The 22,137-nt window shown below is 39.4% G+C and overlaps 3 protein-coding genes across 4 annotated transcripts; all 3 read left to right on the top strand.

The window, feature by feature from the left end:
- Window positions 1-1,451: 1,451 nt before the first annotated feature.
- LOC103960813 (acidic leucine-rich nuclear phosphoprotein 32-related protein) lies at window positions 1,452-5,053 on the top strand. The gene is given in 4 exon segments (XM_009373301.3): window positions 1,452-2,180; window positions 2,183-2,760; window positions 2,763-2,972; window positions 4,288-5,053. Coding segments are annotated over 4 exon segments (1,392 nt in total). The 5' UTR covers window positions 1,452-1,858; the 3' UTR covers window positions 4,570-5,053.
- A 795-nt stretch (window positions 5,054-5,848) lies between these two features.
- On the top strand, window positions 5,849-6,618 carry LOC103960810. The gene has a single exon (XM_009373300.3). It carries the CDS (start codon window positions 5,987-5,989, stop codon window positions 6,422-6,424), a length of 438 nt encoding a protein of 145 aa, XP_009371575.3. The 5' UTR covers window positions 5,849-5,986; the 3' UTR covers window positions 6,425-6,618.
- Window positions 6,619-13,427: 6,809 nt separating this feature from the next.
- LOC103960809 (F-box protein At5g07610) lies at window positions 13,428-15,693 on the top strand. Of its 2 annotated transcripts, none has more exons than XM_009373299.3 (2): window positions 13,428-13,571; window positions 14,334-15,693. In XM_009373299.3, the coding sequence occupies exon 2, from the start codon at window positions 14,349-14,351 to the stop codon at window positions 15,462-15,464; it is 1,116 nt and encodes a 371-aa protein (XP_009371574.2). In that variant the 5' UTR covers window positions 13,428-13,571; window positions 14,334-14,348; the 3' UTR covers window positions 15,465-15,693. The 2 variants fall into 2 exon arrangements, with proteins under 2 accessions (XP_009371574.2, XP_048445394.1); XM_048589437.1 differs by having other exon boundaries at window positions 14,323-15,693.
- Window positions 15,694-22,137: the final 6,444 nt, after the last annotated feature.

Here is a 22,137-nt window from a genome sequence, read left to right as displayed (position 1 = left end):
GTCCCTTAACTTTATTCTAACCAGAGAAATAGTTCTTCAACATTAACGCAATTGAAGCAATGATCCTTTAACCTTATACCAATTGTAGCAATGATCCTTTCAACATAACTCATTTTGACAAAGTTGACGAAAATAACTATAACTATATGTTTTGATTAATTGAGAGACCAATAATAATGAATTTATAGTTGAAAGACTATTACTCTAAGGGGGCGTTTGTTGCGCCGGATTATCTCGGACTGGATTAGCTTCAAGGACTAAGCTGGACTGGCTTAGACTAGACTAAACTGGACTAACTAGTGAAGCGTTTGGTGCAGTATTGGACTAACAAGCTGGATAATAACAAATATAATATTATATTATTTAATATATAAATTATTAATATTTTATTATGATTTTATCTTTTTCTTCATTTTTTCCTACCATTTCCTCATTAAATTGGATGAAGTTAGCACCGCCAAAAAAATTCATCACCATCCCTGGACCAAGATCTTAGCTTTGAATGCTCGAATCTGTCATGAATTTGAAGAAGCCCAAACAGGCCGAGACTTCCAGGCCATTTTCCAGCCACATTCGACCACATTTTGGCCTCGATTCAGGTAAAATCGTAATCTTGTCACTCCCAGCTTCAATTTGGTATATTTTATATGAAAGTTGGTTGTGAAATGGATCTGAAAGAGAGTTGGAAAGTTAATGATTGATCTAGGTGACCGGAGATGACAAGGAGTCTGTCGAGAGTGGTCGTTGAGCATGACGAGGACGAGAAAGAGAGGATAGTCTTATCTAGTCCCATGGTTATTGGGGGGTCTCGCTAAGACCTCTTAGTGAAGGGTTTTGTCCATGCTAGTCCCCTTTAGTCTCATTAATGTTAGTCTCAGCATGGAACAAACACAGTATTGGACTAATAGCTAGTCCAGTCCAACTTAGTGAGGGCAAACAAACGTCCCCTAATTTAATTAAAGTTAAATGACAAGTACAAGCTGAAACAAACTAAGATTACGTCACTATTTTACCAAAAGATGTGGTGTTTTACTACCACGTTAAAACGAGCATAAAAAGCATGTCGTAGATAAATATTAGGAAACAAACAAAAGCGGCGTGGAAATTACGACATGAAACGCAAATGCTCCGTCACGAAGCGTCGTGGCAATCAAGTAATTTGGTCAGATCATATAGGCATATCTGTAACCTAACTGATATTTCCTTCAGCAGTTACGTGTCTTCCTTCATGCGGAGCCGAAATCCTCTCTCCTCTTCTCTCTACCTCTCTCTCTCCCCATACAAACAAACACAACAAACTACAATTTCCACCGTCTATTTATCCACGTCACCGATCCGTGCCTTCAACATCCAACGGCCCCCCTATTTTTCGATACGGGTAGGTTCAGCCCCCCGAACCCTAGCCACGAAGGCAAAAGACCAACGAGCCCCCTCTAGAGGTTTATCCCGCTCACCCACTTGCCCAATACGAATAGGAGAGAGAAGGTAGAGAGAGAAAGAGAGAGGAGAGCGAGAGGTAGAGAGAGGAATTTCATTTTTGGTCCTTTTTCTGCTTGTTTTTGCTCCTGAAGCATCTCCTACTTGCAGAAGAGTCCGTCCGTACATATAAAAGCTTAGGGTTTTAAGGCGGCTCAGAGAGACAAAACGATTAGGATTCGCGTCGTTTTTTTCTTCGAATCTATGATTTGGGATAAATCTAGGGTTTCAGTTTTCCTCCCCATTTTCGTTCGTCCCGGGAATTGAAAAATCATAGCTCCAGTGATTTTTCAGAAAATATATGATAGAAAAAAACAGAAAAATTAGGGAGAAATTTTGTAGTTTTGTTCTTTATATGAGATAAATTAGGGTTTCGAATTTGATGGACGAGATCTGGGAGCGAGCCGTTGAGACAGCGCTAGAGGGCCAGACTGACCACGCCGCCGCTCGAGCCCTAACCCTTGACGGTGCCGTTAAGTGTGTCCAGGGTCGCCTGCCCCCTCCGAGCCTTCTAGAGAAGTTCCAGAACCTTCAGCACCTCTCAATCGCAAACGTCGGCGTTTCGTCCCTGGAGCAGTTCCCGAGGCTCCGAAATCTCCAGAAGCTCATCCTCTCTGATAACAGAATCGCCGGCGGCCTTGAATTCCTCGTCGAAGCCGGACTCGACTCGCTGAGGGATCTCGACCTCTCAAACAATCGGATTCAGCAGTCGAGGATCTCGCGCCGCTAGCGCAGCTGAGGCTCGTCTCGCTTGATCTGTATGAGTGTCCGGTCACGCACGTCAAGGATTATCGATCTAGGGTTTTTGGATTGATTAAATCGTTGAAGTATTTGGATAAGATGGACGCGGATGAGAACGAGAGGCCGGAATCTGATGATGAGGAGGAGGATGAAGAGGACGAGGAGGATGATCCTGGGAGTGGTGAAATTGACGGGGAGGAGCGGCCGTTTGAGATGACCAATGGGCACAGTGAGGCGGTTGAGGGAGTTGTGGATGTTGATGAGGATGAAGAGAGTGATGCGGATGAGGAGGAGACGGTGACTGCGGGGAGAGTGAACGGAGTGAATCACCCGGCTGAGAACGGCTTCCGGTTTGCTGCGACTGGTGAAGATGGCGATGAGGATGAGGAGGAGCCCGATGAGGATGATGAGAATGATTCTGGTGAAGAAATCGATGAGGATGGCGAGGATGACGATGTGGTGGAAGTTCATGAGATTGAGGATAGTGATGATGAGGAAGATGGGGTTGAGTATGATGAGGATGATGATGACGACGATGATGATGAGATGACGAGGAAGAGGAGGTGGACAATGATGAAGGGGATTTGGCAGAGCCGGAGAGTACAGGGCGGTTGACGAGCATGGAGGGAGAGATTGATGGGCATGAGCAAGGGGAGGATGATGATGCAGATGAAGACGATAATGGCGAGACCGGAGAGGAAGAGCAGTTAGTAGAGGAAGATGGAGAGTTTGAGGATGAGGATGGTGATGAAGAGGTGAGAGATCCTTTAAATAACATTGTTACATTGTTAAATTCTAAATCTTGGTAGTCTGCTTTTATATTTACAAGTTGCTATAATTTTATTTGCTTCTTGTGTCTATTAATTGATTGATTTTTGTGGCTGTGTTTAACGGTTTATGGATGATGTTCTTGTAGATTACAGGAGTGGAGAAACATGGCTGCTGTTCCATTTATGCTATGAGCATCTTGTGCATATTGGTTGAAATTGGTTTTCTGCATAAATCTATGTGTATTTGTCGATTGGTTTTCTTGTAGGTTGATGAGGTTGCTTCTTTGGAGTGTCTGCTCAAATATTTTGAGATAATGTTTGTGCCTTTGTGTGTTTATGTGTGGTATATAGCATATTGTGAAAATTTCAAACCTATGATTTAGGCTGTTTTGCCTTATTCTTAGGTAATTGTTTTTGTTATAAAGTTTTGGAAGATTTCTCAAAAATGAAATTTCTGTTATCTCAAGGTAAATGGAAGAGGATGCCTTTAAACCTCGCACTTTTATTTTGTGTTATTGCTACAATGTTTTTTTGTCTTTTAGAAAAACCATTATTTTGTGCCTTATCTTATGTGTCGTGTACTTCCAGTGTTGCTGGACTGCTTGTGTTTGGGGATTTTTTTTTTCTTTTGAATTGATCAAGTGATTATGTGTTATTATATCTTGCTGGACTGCTTGTTTTAATGGGGAATTTTTTTTCTTTTGAATTTTCCAAGTGATTGTGCGTTATTATATCTTGTGGACGAAGAAATTGAAGGTGTTACAATAGATTTTGAAGACCCTTTTTTGTCTATTTCTTTTGATTTATTTAAAATTTTTGTGGTAAGGTGTATTTATTTTGATTGGACTTTGATCACGGTTTTGAAGTTCGCTAAAATGTTAATGAGTCATATTATTCTTGTTTTCTGACTGCTGTTATGTTAGTACTCGTATTTGTTGATTTTGCAGCCAATTATCCCATGTCTGGTTGCATGAATTTAGAGTATTGTTCTAAGATTTTCTGTGTGGCGCACTTATGTTCCAGCTATTTTGATTCCTAAGTCGAATATTTGGTGCAGATGATCTTCACTAGTAGTGTTATTATAGTCTTGCCAGGCAATACGAAAGAGTGATAGGTTATACAAGGGTTGATTTTGTTTGTTTACTCAATGTGGTGTCTGTTTTTAATGTGTTGGAAGTTAATATATTGCGGATTTATTGTTAGTGCTGCAATTATACGACTACTTATTTCGTATGAATTTTAGCATCTATTTTGTTAATTATTGAATTTATCAACTTATGGAGACATGTTTGGCTGGCAGGAAGAGGACTATGGTGCAGGTTACTTGGTTCAACCGGTAGCACAGGCAGAGGAAGAAGATGCTGGGGGCAGTGACATGGACCCCGGGAATGAAGAAGGAGATGGCGAAGAGGAAGAAGTGGAAGACGAAAAAGATGACGAAGTTGAGGTGCTACCCCCCTCGTCGTCATCGCAACTCAAGCGGAAGAGAGACGGAGATGCAGATTCAGACGACAATGGAGAGGACGACGAGGAAGATGATGACGTGGTTGAGTACAGCAAGTCTTCGAAGAAGCATCGTTGACAGAGAGTCAGTAATCATCAATCTGGTGACAGTATTTAATGTTTTTGTTGATGGTGTTTTGCTGTCTTAGTTTGGAAAAACAGAGAAACCTCGTAGAGAGAGATTAGATTAGATTTGGTTGGTTGGTTGGTTGGTTGTTAATAGACTTGGATTTTCCTGAGATGTTGGACAAACAACATATATAAAATGTTAAGGATGTTTAAAAAGTCGTTGGTGAACCATGTAGCCGTTGCTGGATGTTATTCAAATGACAGTTATGCGGGGTTCTTGTTTGGGATGGAAGGAGGGAAGAGCAATTGGAGAGTTGGAGGGAAAAAAAAGACTTGAAAAATTGTTGTTTTTTTGATATGTGTTCGTTTGTCCAACCAGGTCGTCGTTTAAAAAAAAAAAAAAAAAATGGTGGGGAGGGGATTGTAAAAACTCTGTAGATGGTCCTTGTATCTCTTTGTATATTATGTTGGCATTTAGGCTTCGAGTCTTGGTATGTGCGTTGGGTGTAGGGTTTTTCGTTTATTTGTTGATATATTTACAGGTGACGTGGAATTATGATTTGTCCTAGTAATGTTCCAGGTGGCAATGATTGTGGGGTGGGTAGATGTCCATGTGGCTATGGGATTTGAGACCTAATGTTAGAGGCGTCGATCTGATATGCAAGAGTGCAGCAAAATATGATATGATGCAGTTGGTTGTATGCAAAATATGATGCACTTGGTTGTATGGAGTATTTCGACCCAGGTGCTACTTTAGTACCGAGCGACGAAATTAAATTAGCATTTTATAAAGATAAAGCTTGTTGGTCATAAGCTCCTGAGCTGAACTTGTTGACGGCTTTACTCAAAAGCTAGCTGCAAGCTTTAACGTGCGATTGTGTGAGCTGCTGAGAAAAGCAGCTTCGCAGCGAAGCTCAAGCATTTCATAACCTGCTTCTACTTTACAGCGGCTTGGGCGAGCTAGCAATGCATGGAGAAAGAAAGAGATAATTACAAAACATGCCACTGTAGTTTCCGGTCGCTTTCAATAAGGGACGTATAACCACCTAATTTTTCACATTTCTAAATTTGTTTAAACCTCTAACAATTAAAGCCACTCTTCTCCACTGTGTAAGCCAATGAAACCACAGAAAATTATTTTTATACACCATTTTCATTTTCTTTTCTTGCGCTCTTTTTTTTTTTTTTAATTAATGAATTAAATAAATCAAATAAAAATCGAGCTACAGTCAAGAAATAAAACCAACTATTTTCCCCAATTTATATCGGTTGGATAAAGCTAATATCATTTCCCACCCTTCCATTTTTCAGAAATTGGTTCTCTAAAGTACACCAAAACACCGTCTCTCTCTCTCTCTGAACCTCAAGTATGTTGCTACTTTCTCCAGCATCCACCTCACTATTACCAAAGCCATTTCACAATTTCAATGCTAGAGATAGAACAACAACCCAGATTTGTATCTCCCCTGAAAATTTCAGCCAAGGCAAGGGAAAGCAGCGATGAGAGCACCCCCACCATTGCAGAGATAGCAGCCATTGCAGGAGGCTTAATCTCCACCCCAGTGATTGGCTGGTCCCTTTACACCCTCAAAACAACCGGGTGCGGCCTGCAGCCTGGACCGGGCGGTTCAATCGGCGCACTCGAAGGTGTCAGCTATTTGGCCGTCCTGGGGATTGTGGGTTGGTCCTTGTACACCAAAACCAAAACGGGGTCTGGTCTGCCCAACGGACCCTTTGGACTGTTGGGTGCTGTTGAAGGTCTGTCTTACTTGTCCTTGCTCTCCATTTTGGTGGTGTTTGGGTTGCAGTTCGTTCAGAATGGCTCCATTCCAGGTCCAATCCCAACCGACCAGTGCTTTGGATGAGTTGGGATTATTGGCCGGTACAATCCTATCTTGTGTTTGTGGACACGGTTGGTTGGTCCTCCAATTTATCATGCTTTTCAATTACTAGGATAATGTGTAGGGTATCTATCTAAAAGAAATATGCCATTACGATGTTTTTCCCAACTTTCCTTTCTTCTTTGAGTAGTAATGAATATCAAAGAATTACAAAGTGACTGAAACTCTTCTTCTTGTATTATTAACGGAATAGGGTTACAGCAATTATAGCGGCTATACAATTGTGATCCTATATTGAATCCTACAATCAAGGGAAATCAAATACTAAACAAGTAAGTGAATAACTAATTACAATATACAATATTGACTTAATCAATTTGAGATATCTTCCTTAACACTCACCCTCAAGTTGAAGTGTATGTTAATGACACCCAACTTGATGAGTAGCGTTTCAAACTGTGTTGAACTCAACGGCTTGGTGAATATGTCAGTTGGCTGATCAATTGTTCATATGTAGACTGTATGCACCATTCATCCTTGAACCTTCTCTCTTACCATATGACAATCAATCTCTATATGCTTTGTTCGTTCATGAAACACTGGATTCGAAGCAATGTGTATTGCCGTCTGATTGTCACAAAAGAATGTGACAGGTTGTGGATGGATAACTCTCAAATCTTTCAAGATGTTCTTCAACCATGTAATCTCGCAACATGTAGTGGCCATGGAACTGTATTCGGCCTCTGCACTGGAGCGAGATAGAGTGGTTTGTTTCTTTGTTTTCCAAGAAATTGGTGCTTGACCGAGTAAAATACATGACTCGTTATTGACCTTCTCATATCCTTGCATCTAGCCCAGTCGACATCGCAAAATGCCTTTAATTGCAATAACTTGTAGAAGGCAGAAAAATACCTTGTCCAGGTGCACTTTTGATGTACTTGAGAACCTTGAGAACCTTTTGATGTCTCTTTTCCTGTTCTTGCATCTGTCTTGTCAATCAACTGAGTCTGTTTGTCACTTTGTGCATTTCTTAACTATCTCACATGTTGGCATTTTGTAGACTAACCTTGTTTAATTCCTTCTCTGTGATGTCAAAGGTTCCCCTTGTTATGGCAAATAGTTTGTGAAAAATCTTTGTTTCATTTGACAAAAGCACTCTTGTTGATTTAAGGGTTAGGCTTACTTTGGTCTTGATTGAGGTGTAGTGACAATTCTTCTCTATAAATTAGGCTAAGAGACTTTTCCAGTACAAAACACCACCTAGTGTGTCTTTCATTGTGCTCAGACCATCTCAAAAGTAAAATCATTTATCTGAGCTTCAATCTATTCACTCATGAGCAAAGTTATCAAAGGTTCAAAAAGGGAGAAGGGAAAATTTCTCAAAAGTATTGTCTCATGCAATGTCATGAAAAATTCAATTCATTTCTCTTTGTCTCAAGAAAAGGTCAAAATGTGTCTTGGACTGCCAAAATGCAATTCTCTCCAATCATATCTATGGTCATGTGCTCCGTATCACATTTGTCATCTCAAAAGTTCTGTCGAGCTTGGTTCTTCATTGTGAGTAGTTTTGTGTTTAGATATTGGGTTAATTTCTTTTGTGAGGATTGTGACTTAATCTCAATGGGTTATAAAAGTTTGGTTAGCCTTTGAATCAAATCCTTGCTTACTTGCGTGAAACTTAGTTTTCATGGGTTGTCATCAATCTCTTTCCCATACATAGACACATCATGGATGTGGTATGAGCAAGTGTTAATATGTGTTGTGCCTTCATTGTGTATCCATAAAAATTTGGTTCTGAAGTATTTCATTGCATGATTCCTTTCAAATGTAATTGTTTTGTTGAATATTTATTATCAAAATTGTCTTGGATGCTTGGTTATTGAATTTGTTTATTCTTGGATTCTCTCTTAAAATTCAGTTGGCTATAGCTCAAATGGTACTAGGTTTTGTATCTGTGGCATGTTTTCTTACGTTTATGTGTTATCTTCTCTCATGGTTTCATCTTGTTGCACTTAACTACTTTTGTTGTAATTAATTTCAACATTCTGACTAGTCACGTGATCTAATCAGAAACAGTGAGGTTCATTAAGGGTATTCTCGTCTTTGCGTCGTTTGTTTTAATTATTGCATCTCATCCATTGGTTTTCATAGTACGGCTTACACTTTTCCACAGTGTCTTAGGTTTCAACCTTCTCTAACCTATCTAGGTTTTTACCATACCTCACTTTGTGCCGTTTGCCTTGTTTGATTTCCTTTCCTTGTTTTTCAAACTCTAAATCCATCTCACCGGAAACTTTCACTTACCAATGGCCGGAAACACTGCTATTGCCCGTGCTCAACCTTCTCGTTGCTTTACTCGATCACAGACTGTGAGGACTTCCTCCAGAGCTGGCAATTGAAAATCAAGTTCCCATATTTTCATCCACTCAAGCCAAGAATTTCTTCTCTACAGTGGCTACTCGGAAGGTTGTGCATGAACGACAAATCATCTGGGATGATCTTTCCTTGGCTGACGTTATCCGTTCTGATGACCTCGTTGAACAGTACAGGCTTCATAAGGTAAACTTTCTTCCTCCCAATTTCAATATTTCTATGGTTCAAGAGTTTTACTCTAATATTCCGTCGAACTTTCTTGAGTCGGGTAGGGCTGTTTATGTTCGTGGTGTTATGGTTGCTTTTGACTCGTCTATTATTTGTACTATCCTTGAACTTGATCCATCTTCTGCTTTCATCTCATCAAAATATAATGTTGCAACTAGTCAGTATGTCTTGAGTGCCTACCATCGTGAAGCCTATGTTGATCCATCTATTCCATTCGTCAAAGGGCAGGTGTCAAAGTCTCGCCTCAAACCTTTATATAGGATTTGGTCTGATTTTATCTGTAGAAATGTCTTATGAACGTCGAACAATGGTAACCTTACCGTTAAGTCAACCAGAGTATTGTTTGCCATGTTAACTCACTGTGATATGCCTTTTCGCTTTGTGATTTTCAAGTCAATTTTGTCTAAGTCCAAACGTGTTTGAACCCACTAGAGAGGGTCTACCATTCATCCTTGTCTGATCACTCAGTTGTGTGAACATGCTGGTGTTAAAAAAAGTCCTGATGATCTTTGTCTTAGAACCATTAAGAATCTGGACAGAAATGTGATGAACCTAAGCGATGTAATGTGTGTCCTCACCACTTGTTAGTCACTCGGTCTCCACACCATCTCTAAGTCAAACTTCCCTAAATCCTTCATTGTTTGTCCCCAAGCCGTCTCTACTTCCTCCAAAACTTGCTCCTCAACGTCCCATGACTCCATCTCCTGTGTCTTATCATACTGTTATTTCCTCCAGCCATTCAAGTGTTGTTGCTTCCAAGATGGCCGCAATCTATGCTGTTAAAGGAAAGGGTGTGACCATCAATGTTCATCAGCACGTTTCTTCTACTTCTACCTCGAAAGGCAAACACATCAGATTTTCCTATTCTTCTGATGAAGATGAAGATGCAGAAGGTTTAGTAGTGGCCTACATAGGAGATGCCCATGTAGAAGATGTCATTGCTGCTGGATCTCCTGTTGGCTCAAATGACTCATCATAATTCGAGGAGTTCTAAGTTTCTAGGGGAGTTCTTATAGGGTTTTTAGTTTAATTGAGAGCAAGTGTTATTAGGGAGTTCTGTTTTGATAACTATTGAACAATGTTTGTTAAAGTTAAAGCTCCATTTTCTTTTGGTTTTTGTTGTAATTAATCTTGCGACTCTTTTGACTTTATCTTGGCTCTTTTGACTTTATCTTGAATCTTGTGACCTTTGAGCTTAAAACTGTTAGATTTTATCACTTTGGTTCCAAAACTTTGCACCATTGTGGGCTATTTTGGTTCTCCTAGATGCATTAACCTTTCCTTGTTGCGTGTTATGCTTCACTATTTATTCCTTTCTATGTGTTGTGCTTCCTTGTTAATTTCTTCCTTTGTCTTACCATGACTAAATACGGGAGAAATTTTAAATCACGTTTCAATGTGGTAACTAGAATGTTGACTTAATCAATTTGAGATATCTTCCTTAACACTCCCTCTCAAGTTAGAGTGTATGTTTGTAACGACTCGTCCCTAAATATTTTGGTTTTTATAATTTTAATGTATGAATTTACGAAAATTCCCTTCGAGGTGAAATTATTTACTTTTGTTGACCATCGTGCCGGGCAACGTATGATCTATTCTATTAGCGTAACCTTGTAGTACTCGTTGTTACGAACGAGTGGGCTCAAACGGAATGTAATTTGAAGTTATAAACGAACGAAGCTAAGGGTAAAATGGTCATTTAACCACCATCTTAGAGGCTCCAGATTTGCTGGAGCATTGATCTGGTGCACGTGTGTGTCTAGGATGGAGAGACAAGGAGAGAAATGAGGGAAATGAAAGATTGGAGCGACTGACCCAATCAAGAAGGAGGAAATGAGAGAAATAAGGAAAAAGGAAAAGCAACAGACTCGGATCATTGCCCCAGACTTGTTGCCCTAGACCTGACTCCCCCATCAGTGACCCGATTTTGACCCGGACACCTTGCTTGATTTTCCGATGTCTTCGTGGGCGCGTGAGGCTTTTGGCCTTACTCTTAGGTGTTATTATTTTGCAGGTGCATTTTCGTCAAAGGAAAAGACGGCAGAAATTTGCATCCACAACGCTTTTAGGCCACTCACTCTCAAATTTGATATTAATAGTTGAGATTAAAAATTTAAAAGCATATGAATTTATTCTCCACCCTTAATAGCGAATTCAAAGATAAGCAATTGGTCGAGTGATCAAGATAACATTTTTGTTATTTTGTTTACTTTCCTGTGCAACGAGAGGGGCAACATTTTTGTTAAGGGTAATGTTAGGAGACTAACTTTTGTAAACTAAATGACATGGAAATTTATGATTGCACTATACTTAAATGTTGATTAACGTGCTTATTTCTTATTGGTGATACATTATTTAGTTTACAATTTTAGTCTCCCTAGCATTACTATTTTGTTAAAGGCATGTAGGTTGGGGCTACATCCCACTTAAGCCCACTAGTAAAAGATTCATCTCCAGCCCAAATGGAAAAGGTTAATTATCACATTAATATTTTTTTCTACCAACAAATGAATGGCCTCCAAATGTCTTTGTTGCTGTGATTATGCACTCCAATATCTACCATTAAAATCCAATCATCATCAATTGCTAGCTTATTACACTTTCATTGGAAAGGATATCCACACTTTTTAGTTTTAGAATTCCTTCTATCCTCATCTTTATGTCTTTTTTTTTTTTTTTTTCGCGGATTTGCTTACATATGGTTCATTTCATTCCTTTCACAACCCAATGTAAGTCTAGGGCTCTTGTTAGCTTTTTCGCACCCAACCTATTATTATTATATATCTTTTAAGGTTCTTATTGGTCATTTTACAAATAAGCGAACATGTAACTAAAAATTTCATTAAAAAGTGAGTGGAGACATAAGACACTGGATGGGAATAAAGCACTTATACTACAATCTGCCACACTTATAAATGAAACTTTGTACCCAAAGAAATACCCAAATCCTAGCCTCATCATTGCTCTTAGCCTTCCATGGTTTTCCTTATAGAGTAAGATTCTCTCCCCTCATATTCCCCTCTTTTTCCCTCCCCTCCTCTCACATTTTGCTTTTTGACTCTATAAAAAAAATTAATATAAAATATTGATGTGATTTAATCATAACTGCAAGAGAGTTTAAGAGATGAGAGAATCTTATTCCCTTCCTCATACCCTCCCCTAAAAACTACCAAGCCTACGTGGCGCGCAAGCCGAGTAATTAATAAGCTAACTACGTCATTCGGTTGCGTGCCCGTGCCAACTCATCAGCCAAGTTCGGCCGGGGAGTAAAATATGTTGATGTGGCATTGAGCACGCTACTAACTTCTTGATCTCACGACTGCGGTTGAGGAAGGAACACGTCTCAACCTTCGAGTTCTAGAGCATGAAGACAAGGCTGCTAGTTTCTTCGAAGTTCACAAATTGTCAGCGCCGGGTTCGGTCTCGGTTATTATATTCGTGAAAGTATAAGTATGCCGAACTGGTACCAAACTATATGGACACAAATACTCGAAATAGATAAATGTCTTGATTGTAAATGTAGTTAGGCCGTCAAAATGTCAAACTCTAAAATGTACTTGCGAATATCCAATCATAAAACTCAACTTTCAATGTGTCGAGCCTAGTAACCTGGTAACACTTTACTTCACTGAGAAGGTTGATGATATGACCTCTACCAACAAGGACTCGGAAATCCTTGTTAACCGAGATTTGGATAAATAACCAGTCAACCTCGAAGTGCTGTCTATCCAAACTGAAGGTGCTCATCGGTCAGCTGATTCTACGTCTCCAGTGTTGTCTATCCAAACTAAAGATATCACCAGTTGCCTTCATAGTGTTGTCTATCCAAACTGAAGGTGTGTTGGTGAGAAGAAAGGAGAAGAGGAAAAAATCTCAGGGTTGTTGAGAAGCTTTACGCAGGGCAATTTGTGTGTTAATTTGAATGATGCACTCCCTTCTCTATTTATAGCAGCGAACCCCCTTATGGCCGAACTAGAAGTTTACTTGGATTAGAACTCTTCAACCCAATCTTATCAGATTTTGACCAATCATAACCCCTATAGAACTTTGAACTAAGCTTCTTAACGAACCAGATTCATCCTCTAATTTTAAGCATTCTTAGCTTTAAGACTCCTTGTTGCATTAGGGTTTGACTACCTCACCTTTATCTAAACCAATCCTCTTCGTAATAGGACTCGGCCAACCTTGACTGGACAGTCTATGACAAGATTCTAGATGAATGTTATTGGACCGAGAATGACTCTAAGCTCGCCCAAAATATTATTTTGGGCCCAAACAACACTAAAGGAAGGAGAGTGAGCTTAGCCTCGCAATAGGCTTAACAATAATGTGGTTCAAATTCGGTCAAGTGTCCCGAACAGAATAAATATAGTTCTGTTCAGAACCAGAACACACGTCTCGCCGAATCCAAACAACCCCAATTGACTTCACTTTATTAGTCAAGCCATAGTCATACTTTAGAAAGAGGAGCCCAAAACCCCCAGCAGAGTCCAAAATCTCAACACCCGTTTTTCATCAATTTCTTCTTCCCGATCGAGACCTCTCCTCCCCGATTTGGCGAATCCGATAGGTACGATCACTCACCATCTCTCTACTGTCACTTTGAATTATTCGATTTGATTGATTAATTATTGCTGTTAATCGGGATTAACTCTCTGCAGATTTGTACATTAATGCCGTATGCTTCCAGTTTGTTCGCATTTTGCCATGGAAATTACTTAGAGTTCTTAGTCTAGGGTTTCACTTTCTGTGTTGTCAGTGTCTTGATTGTGTTAGGCGGATTTTGGTGTTTTCATTTCTGTTATCGTCTGTTTGGCTGCTCAGAAAATTTGCGGAAAGCGTTTTCTTTTTCATTTTTCAGTTTGTGTATGCTCTCAATTTGTAAGTGTATGAAAATTGGTAGATTCTATATTCTGTGTGCAATTTGATTGTGGCGAGTTCTTCAGGTTGGTAATCTCGTCTTTTAATATACTCTTGAGATCCCAAAATGTCAAGTGGCATCATGTAATTTAAATTCAGAGAATATGCAGAAACTGATAGGGATTGATGGTTGTTGGGCACTAGAGGGAATTGCTCGATTTCGCTGGGTCTAGTTTCTAGAAATGGATTATGAAATTTGTGAGTTACGGTATCCTTTCAGGATTTTGCGTATAAAATCGAATTTGCATTTGGTACTCTGTCAAGTATGAAAGCATTTAAATACAAGAGAGAGGTCTAATTTTGTCTTGGTTGTGTTTGCTTGTGTATTCAAATGTCTCTTTTTGTTTAGTTTACATTGGTGAACCTGTAATCTTAACAGTTCTTTCTGTGACGTTTTGGAGATTGATTGTAGTTGAAGGAGAGGGAGATGAGCGTGATGGATCGAGAAAGGAGAGCAAATAAGTTGGTAGCAAACAAAAACAGTATTTTATACATGGACCTCAAGGACATCATTAGGAACCATGCCCTCCAGTTTCTACCTGCTAAATCACTTTTCAGGTTCACTGGAGTTTGTAGGGACTGGAAGCTCGATATCACAACCCCTTTCTTTGCCCACAAGCAGTCAAATAGCTTTCATGATATCTCGGGCTTCTTTTGTCAATCCGGAACAGCCCCACCTTCATTCATATCTCTTGACCCCAATGCGTATGGTGTTCCAGATCCACCTCTGAACTTCTTGCCTGAGCCGGTTGAGATAAGGACTTCTTCCAATGGATTACTTTGCTGCCAGGGTCGTGATGGCTATAAGGCTTACTACATTTGCAATCCTGTTACTAGGAAGTGGAAAAAACTTCCCAAGCCAAACGCGGATCACGGATGTAACCCTGCTATTGTTCTCATCTTTGAACCGTCTTTGCTCAATTTTGTGGCCGAGTACAAACTCGTATGTGTTTTTCCATCCGTTGATTTTGACAATGGATATGAGTTTGAGATCTATTCCTCCAGGGACGAGTCTTGGAGAGTTTCTGGTGAGATTTACTTTGGCAATCATCCGCCTGTGCCAAGAACCGGTGTTCATGTGAACGACATAGTTTATTGGGTATTGGATTATCAGATTCTTGTTTTTGACCTGACGATGGAGCGCGCACAACAACTTTCTGGCAGTTTTTGTGATACAGGAGGAATTGGGGCCCTGGGTCTGATGGATGGAAAGCTTTGTCTGACAAAGCCTAGTCCTACAGGACTAACTGTGAAAGTGTTGTCTAACGCCTACACGAACACTATGGGGATGCACAGCAATGTCAGGGCATGGGAAACGAAACATCAGATTAGTCTATCCCCTCCACCATTCGATTCAACGACTTATAACCATCGAATGATGACTAATTATATATTGTTTGCCTGTGGAAATGTGGTCTTGTATCGGAGTGGCGGAAAATTGCATGCTTATGACCTGAAGACTAAAGAAACTCAATGTTTGGGTGATGAACTTGATCAGAATGCAAGGATTGTTTCGCATGTGAACAGTCTTGTGGAGATCTAGCTTTGCCTCTCTTGTGTCCTACCCTGCCATTCTGAAACACTGAAGAAAAAAAGGCATTCGTTGGTTGTATTAGGTGATTGTGTTTTTAACTAATTAGTAAAAAACTGCTTTTCGTTTTCTTTCCCCATTTGGAGGAGGAGTTGACTGCAAGCAAAATTGTACTATGTTTTATGTTTAAGTAACACTCGTTATGTTACTTTATCTATCGAATTAAGGGCTCTTTTGGGAACCGATTCATTTAGTTTTTAGTTTTCGGGTTCTTCAATAATAATTTTGTAGCCTTTTTGAGAAGTACGATACCATCTCCGCTTACCATCAATGAGGGAGGCAATAAAACATCGCAACGCTCACTGAGAAATTAAAAAAAAAAAGGAGTGATCTCATGCTCCATTTGTTTCCCTATGCTAATGGATTCGTTCGATGTTCCATGTAAAGTGAATGATCATGTCCCTTTATTCTAGGCCCATTCCTGCAAGTTTAGATTACATCGGAGTGACAAGTTGCAAGGGCTTAATTCATGCCCGACGGAGAAGGGTACATTGAGGTCCGGTGACGTTTTATGCAAGTCTTCGTCCACAAACTTTGGTGTAGTCCGGGAGGGCTTGGTAGCTTTGGTGATAGCATCCTATGTTGGAAAAAATAATATGGGTGATACGTGAGAGGATTATTGGAGCATATGATTGACACTTTGGAGAAAATGAGCGGTCCGTATGGCCTATGCTTAAATATATTGAATTATTAATGAGTTCAGTTGTTTTGGTTTACATGTCGACTAAGAATTCATGGTCTCTTGTTTTTTGATTTGATATCAAGAGTTGAGATTAAAACAATAAAAGCGTATTCATATTTTTCATCTTTGAAAACATCTCCAATCTATAGGAAAATGTTAGAAGCCATAAAGTCATGTGTTGACCCTGTAATAGGGAGAACTAATGAAAAGTTCCTTATAAAACTTTTTTCCTAATTATTAAGGATATTTTTTATATTATAAGGACGAAAAACCAAAAAGGAGGCGCACTTCAGGAGGGTTTTAATAAAATAAAAAAAAAATCTTTAACAATAAAGAAAGTATTCCTGGTAATAAAAAGTGCGCTTAATTATAAAGAAAGTTGTTTAAGCATTTTTTAATTAAAAAATATTGCAAGGTGTTGCAGTCTTATTAGATTAACAATGTGATTATGTAAATCCTAATGGATTTAGGAATATCTCTTATATTTCTATTAGGAATTAATTTTCTATACTACTATAAATAAAGGCACAGTGGGGTAAAATAGAACACATCCATAATTACACATCTCTCTCTCTCTGGCCTCCATACTTGTTCAGTAAATTATGCCTACAACACGTTATCAACACGCTCTTGACAATGTGGTAAAGAGAGTTTGATCTTTAATCTGGGGAGTATTACGTTTTAATCATTCTTTTTATGATTAATTTATTATTTTATTAAATTGAACTACATGCTATTGATTCAATTTTTTTTTGGTTGAACGTGTTACAATGCATTGGAGATGCAATTCTGGCTTTACGAGAAGGATCTCCTACAAATTCAAAGGCTTTTATTTTTTTTTCTACCAATCAAGTACGCTTAAAATAAAGGAAGATATTTGAAACGTTCACGAAGCATGAAAACATTCACCATGATGCATGAACCCCTCTATGTTTATATTTTCCTTACGATATATTGTATATGTTTATATATATGTCAGTATATGTATATATATTTGTTTCATGCATTACATAATTAAATTGCTATGTGGAATTGTGAATCAATGTATATAAAATAAATTAGAAGCAAATCTAGGGTTTGTAAAACCCTACCTATGTCGAGAGAAAAAAAATAAAAAATTGCATAGGGCACTATGCGACACTACCCCCGCAGCACCCACCGTGGCACCATGGACCACCGCTGGCATGAAGCCCAGTCGAGTGGATCACACGGCAGCACCTTTTGGGTTTGCTGCACTGACATCCCAAGGCCCTAGGGCCTAACCTGACTGATGGACATGCAATCCATTTACCCAAACCAAAAGCCTGCAGCTTCGGCCTGATGTTCTGCGCGTCGTTAACCCACTGGGCTTATGCCATGTTGCCCCGGCCCGTTACCCACAGCCCAGTCTGGTAGGTTTTCCCCTGCCACGGTCCACTAAACTCGGCCCTAGCCTCGGTTGGGCCTTGTGTGACTCAAACCAGCAAGCCAGCTTAGCTGGGCTTGCTTCCCACGCGAACGCACAGGCCAGTAATCTGCTGGGCCTGAACACATGCCCCCCCCATTAGGCCCAACACACCAGCCTTCACAGCTGGGCTTACCCACCTGGACCCGTAGGCTGTCTTTTGCAGCCTTACCACCTTGCCTTTTACTCACGGCACCCAACCCAAATTTTTAGGTTATGGTATTTTCGACCCAATGCTCTTATTTAGCATTTTTAAATAATTTAAACCCGAATGTTATTATTATTTTTACTTCTACAATCAACCTTGTATGGCCCGATTTATTGAATTAATTAAAAATGACCTGCAGTCTATTAATCTGATAATGAATCCAAAATTATTAACTTGAAATCACTTTTGGACATTAACGATTCAATAATTTAGTTTTATACTTTGAACCATTGACATACTTTCGTAGTAACGAAGCTCTCACACTTGAGTTCTAGAAGAAACTCAAAGCCACTACACTTAAATCAGCATATTGCATTATGTGTTTTTGCAGGAACCTCTCTTTTATGAACTAAATGTTCATAAACTAAATTAAACCTGTAGTTTCAAATTTAGTGCCCTTCAAACCTGAAGTTTTCATAAAACAATACACCTATGAAAAACCCGACGTTTTTCATGAAAACCATGTCTTAGAACTCGAATGTTCTAACTTTGATGCTTATGGATGATTCATTCCCATAGCACCAATCACAATCTTATTCCCTCCAATTTAGTGGATTGTCGAACCGTCACAAGTTCGATTTCCCTTATTTGGATGTTTCTAATAGAAACCACATTATGTGGGGTACAAGACACTGCCTAAAGCACACCATGATTACGTCTATGAATGAGTACGATTCTGAAGTTTATAAATCCGATGGAATTCTAACTGGAGAATACTTTTCTCGTCCTTCCATATTTCTAACTCGCTCCTAAAGCAACAGTGTAGAAAGCGGAAGTTTACCACATTCTCGGATCTAATTACTACCACAAATGTGAGAGAACGGTATAGACTCAGTTCAGTTGGAGTCTACCGAATAGCTCAACCCAAGTTCGGTTAAAGCCTACCGAATGGTGATGCACTGCTTTGGCAGGGATACACTGAATGGCCTACTCTTTCACAATCCAATTTCGAGTTTGTTTTTACAACATATAGTAGAATCAGGGCCTGCCAAGGTGTGGCATCATGCCTGAAGCATAATCATTGGAACCTAAGACCTAAAAACTTTAAGAATAAGGGATAATATTTCCAAACCTCAACCCTGCAGAATCTACTTCCGTCTCGATGGAATAGATCATTGGTTATGCACATGTTCTTGCCCCTACCAATGTTCTTAAGGAGTACCATTCTAGTAGTCAATATGTGAGACTAATTTTGCTTTATCAAACACCATTGGAAGAGCAAAATTTTGACATAGATGGCCTTGTTGGCCTGAATCCCCTTAGTAAACCATTTACTTTGTGAACATTTTTCTATGTTCTTGGATTCAAGTTTGGTGTATGTTTTACTTATGGATAATCTTATTGATATTGTCCTTGAATATGAGTTAATTGAATCATGTTTGTTAATACATGTGACCGATTCAATTAAACACGTGATTAGGTAGGAATGTGGGGAAGTTAGTTGTCTGGATGAATGCAATACTACGCACACTAACTTTACACCTAAATCACATTTCTAACAACAACTTCAGGTCTATCTAACCTGATTAAGAGTATTGGCCTGCTCCTCATTGTATGAATGGTACTACATCACCATTTAAAGGACCTTAAATTCTCCCTGTCATTGAGTTTTTAAGGATATTCGAGAGAATAATGATCATTAATGAAACCATTGAAGAAAATAGAGTGAAATATCTTTGCACCACCTCTAAAAATGAGTCTACAACTTTGATTTGGGGCCAATAGGCTGTCTCCCAACTGGAACACACCACATGTGGTCGGCCTGGAACCTGGTGATTGAGCAGTTTACTTGCTTTGGCATAACCTTTTGGGACACTTAGGTCGGACAATAATGCTACGACGCATCTCCTTACCCGAAGTAAGGATCTTGTGCCTACAAGCACACTTTGCCAAGCCAGCTCATTAGGGAAATTGATTTTCTATATCATTCCTCGCAACGATACGAAATCACCCATTTTTCACAGTGGATTCAAGGGAATATAAGTGAACTAATCCAACCAAAATGCAGACCATAGAAATACTTATGGTTTTGGTTGATGAATTGACAAAGTGGTCACATGTTTATCCACACACATTGTTGCTAAACCTTATGGCCCATTAAGGGCTCACCGCCCTACTTATCCCTTAAGGTCTGGGAGATTGGATAATGCCAGAGAGTTTATATCGACTATTTTCGATAAAGTATTGCATGTATTTTGGGTTTATAATTAAACATCAAATTCCCATGTTCACCCTAAATAGCCTTGCCTAGTGATCATAAAGCGCAAATTAAATTATCACTCGGATTTTGGTAAACGTACCAAGTTTTCAGTTTCTGCCTAAGGCTATGCAATCTTGTACGCAGTTATGTTGGTCTGCCTTGAGGCCCATTGCCACCTAACCTATATGACGTTACAGTTGGTTACTGGGTACAAACCTGACGTTTTTCGTATTTATGCATTTGGGGGTGCATTCCATGTGCCAAGTTGCGCCCCTCAACGTACCAACATGGGTCCTCAAAGAAGGATGTGAAGCTTTGTTAATTATGATTCTCCTTCACCTTCGCTCTTAAAGCCCTTGCATGCGATCTCTTTATCGCTCATTTACGGGTTGTCACTTTAATGAGACTAGGGTTGGTTCGGTTTGGAATCTTGTACCGAAAATGGGATCCCAAATCTCGAACCAACATTTTTCGAGATAAGATTCTAAAAACCGAAACCAAACTGATATTTCGATAATCCTGAATTTTGGATTCCCGAAAAAATTTTGGGATTTTAGTACGATTTGGGATTCATCGACCTTCCTCAAATTCATTGACATGGCCGCTGTCTCCCGGAAGCTCAAGGCTTAGAACTAGATTAAGATCAGGAACCACCGTCGTCCTCAACGAGCTCATGGAGGTGCGATATTCAATGATGGTAGCTTCTAGGTTCTTACAGCGACCATTTTTCACAAATCCAAGGAGAAATTGAGTCTAGGATCTATGATGGTACGAGAGAGAACTCGAGAGCTCAAGTCTAAGTTGTAGAGAAGGTGGTTATTGCTAAGTGAGTGGTTTATGGGGGATTGAGTTGCAGTGAAGGTGGCTATGGTTATGTGAATGATTTATGGGGGATTCATTTACAGAGGAAGGTGTGACTAGGGTTTAGAAGAGGGATAAAGCAAAAATAGTGGAGGCTATTCGAAGCAATTAGAGAGAGAATGGATAAGCCAAACGACACTAATAGGTTGGATAGAAATAAGGGAATGCACGATATCTTTTAGCTATTATACAACCAATAAATTGGCTTGGGATCAGTATTTTTTCGGTATGGTTTGGGATTTTTTCCAACCCTAAATGAGATAGTCTTCCTTCGTTAAGGGGAGATACAAACATCAACATTCCTATAGAACGACGTGAATTTGTGTGGACGTTGTCCACTATGTCTCGTATCGATCCATGTACCGCACAAGTGTAATAAGCAAGTGCGATGTATTCTAGCTTTTAGAATGTTGCTCCAGACGCGTTCTTCTGATCTAGCTAAAGTGACAAGATCATATACTAACTGCAAACATGCTTGCAATGATAGACATACTTAACGACGTCGAGTCAACATCCCTGGAGGGTGTGCGCCCTTGTTAGACGGTTTGGACGCCATATTAAACGATCTGGTACATAAGCGGATAACCAATCAATCTATCTTGCCCTGGAGCATGACAAATCATTCAGTTCGTAGGATTCATTTCCCTAAAAAAGGAAGACATAGCACAACAATGAATTTATACTTGATCGCTGTCTCAAATCATTTCCATCTTATAAGATTAATTTAGATTACTCCCGAGACTTGAAGTTCTTGGTCCAGTATACTAGTTTGGATGAGTTAAATGAATTAAAATAAGATTACCATCGATGATATTTTCACTTATATGGTAGCTACCGACATAAATGAAAAGCGACGATATCGAATTATGTTCCGTTGATTAAGTGACAACGTAGAATTGATTAGACAACCGAAATTACAATCCAGGTTAAATTCTTTACCAAAGTGTGTTTGGACCTGTCGTTCCTACACTGCCCAAGGTAACCCTGTTATGTTACAAATGGAAAAGGAAGCGTTATGAGATAAATGAAATAGTGCGATATGATGCACACCTTACAGCGCAATGCTTGTTTCAAACATCATGTGATTCGTAACAGCATTATGAAATGTGGTTAATGATTTCTCCATGGGGATATAGATATGAAGATTTACATGTAAGTTCCCGAAGAATTACTTGGACTGGTTCAAATAGTTCAAAACCACGAAACACCCTCTTAACTTATTTGAGGCGT

This window comes from the organism of the source record quoted next, unplaced genomic scaffold (assembly GCF_019419815.1).
Source record: "Pyrus x bretschneideri cultivar Hongxiangsu unplaced genomic scaffold, Pyrus_bretschneideri_v1 Contig1, whole genome shotgun sequence".
Taxonomy (NCBI): domain Eukaryota; kingdom Viridiplantae; phylum Streptophyta; class Magnoliopsida; order Rosales; family Rosaceae; genus Pyrus; species Pyrus x bretschneideri.
The sequence above is the reverse complement of the archived record's forward strand: the minus strand, read 5'-3'. Positions and strand labels throughout refer to the sequence as shown.

Excerpts from the sequence above, each read along its gene's own strand:
- LOC103960809 (XM_009373299.3), top strand. The coding sequence starts at position 14,349 with ATGAGCGTGATGGATCGAGAAAGGAGAGCAAATAAGTTGGTAGCAAAC.
- LOC103960810 (XM_009373300.3), top strand. The coding sequence starts at position 5,987 with ATGCTAGAGATAGAACAACAACCCAGATTTGTATCTCCCCTGAAAATT.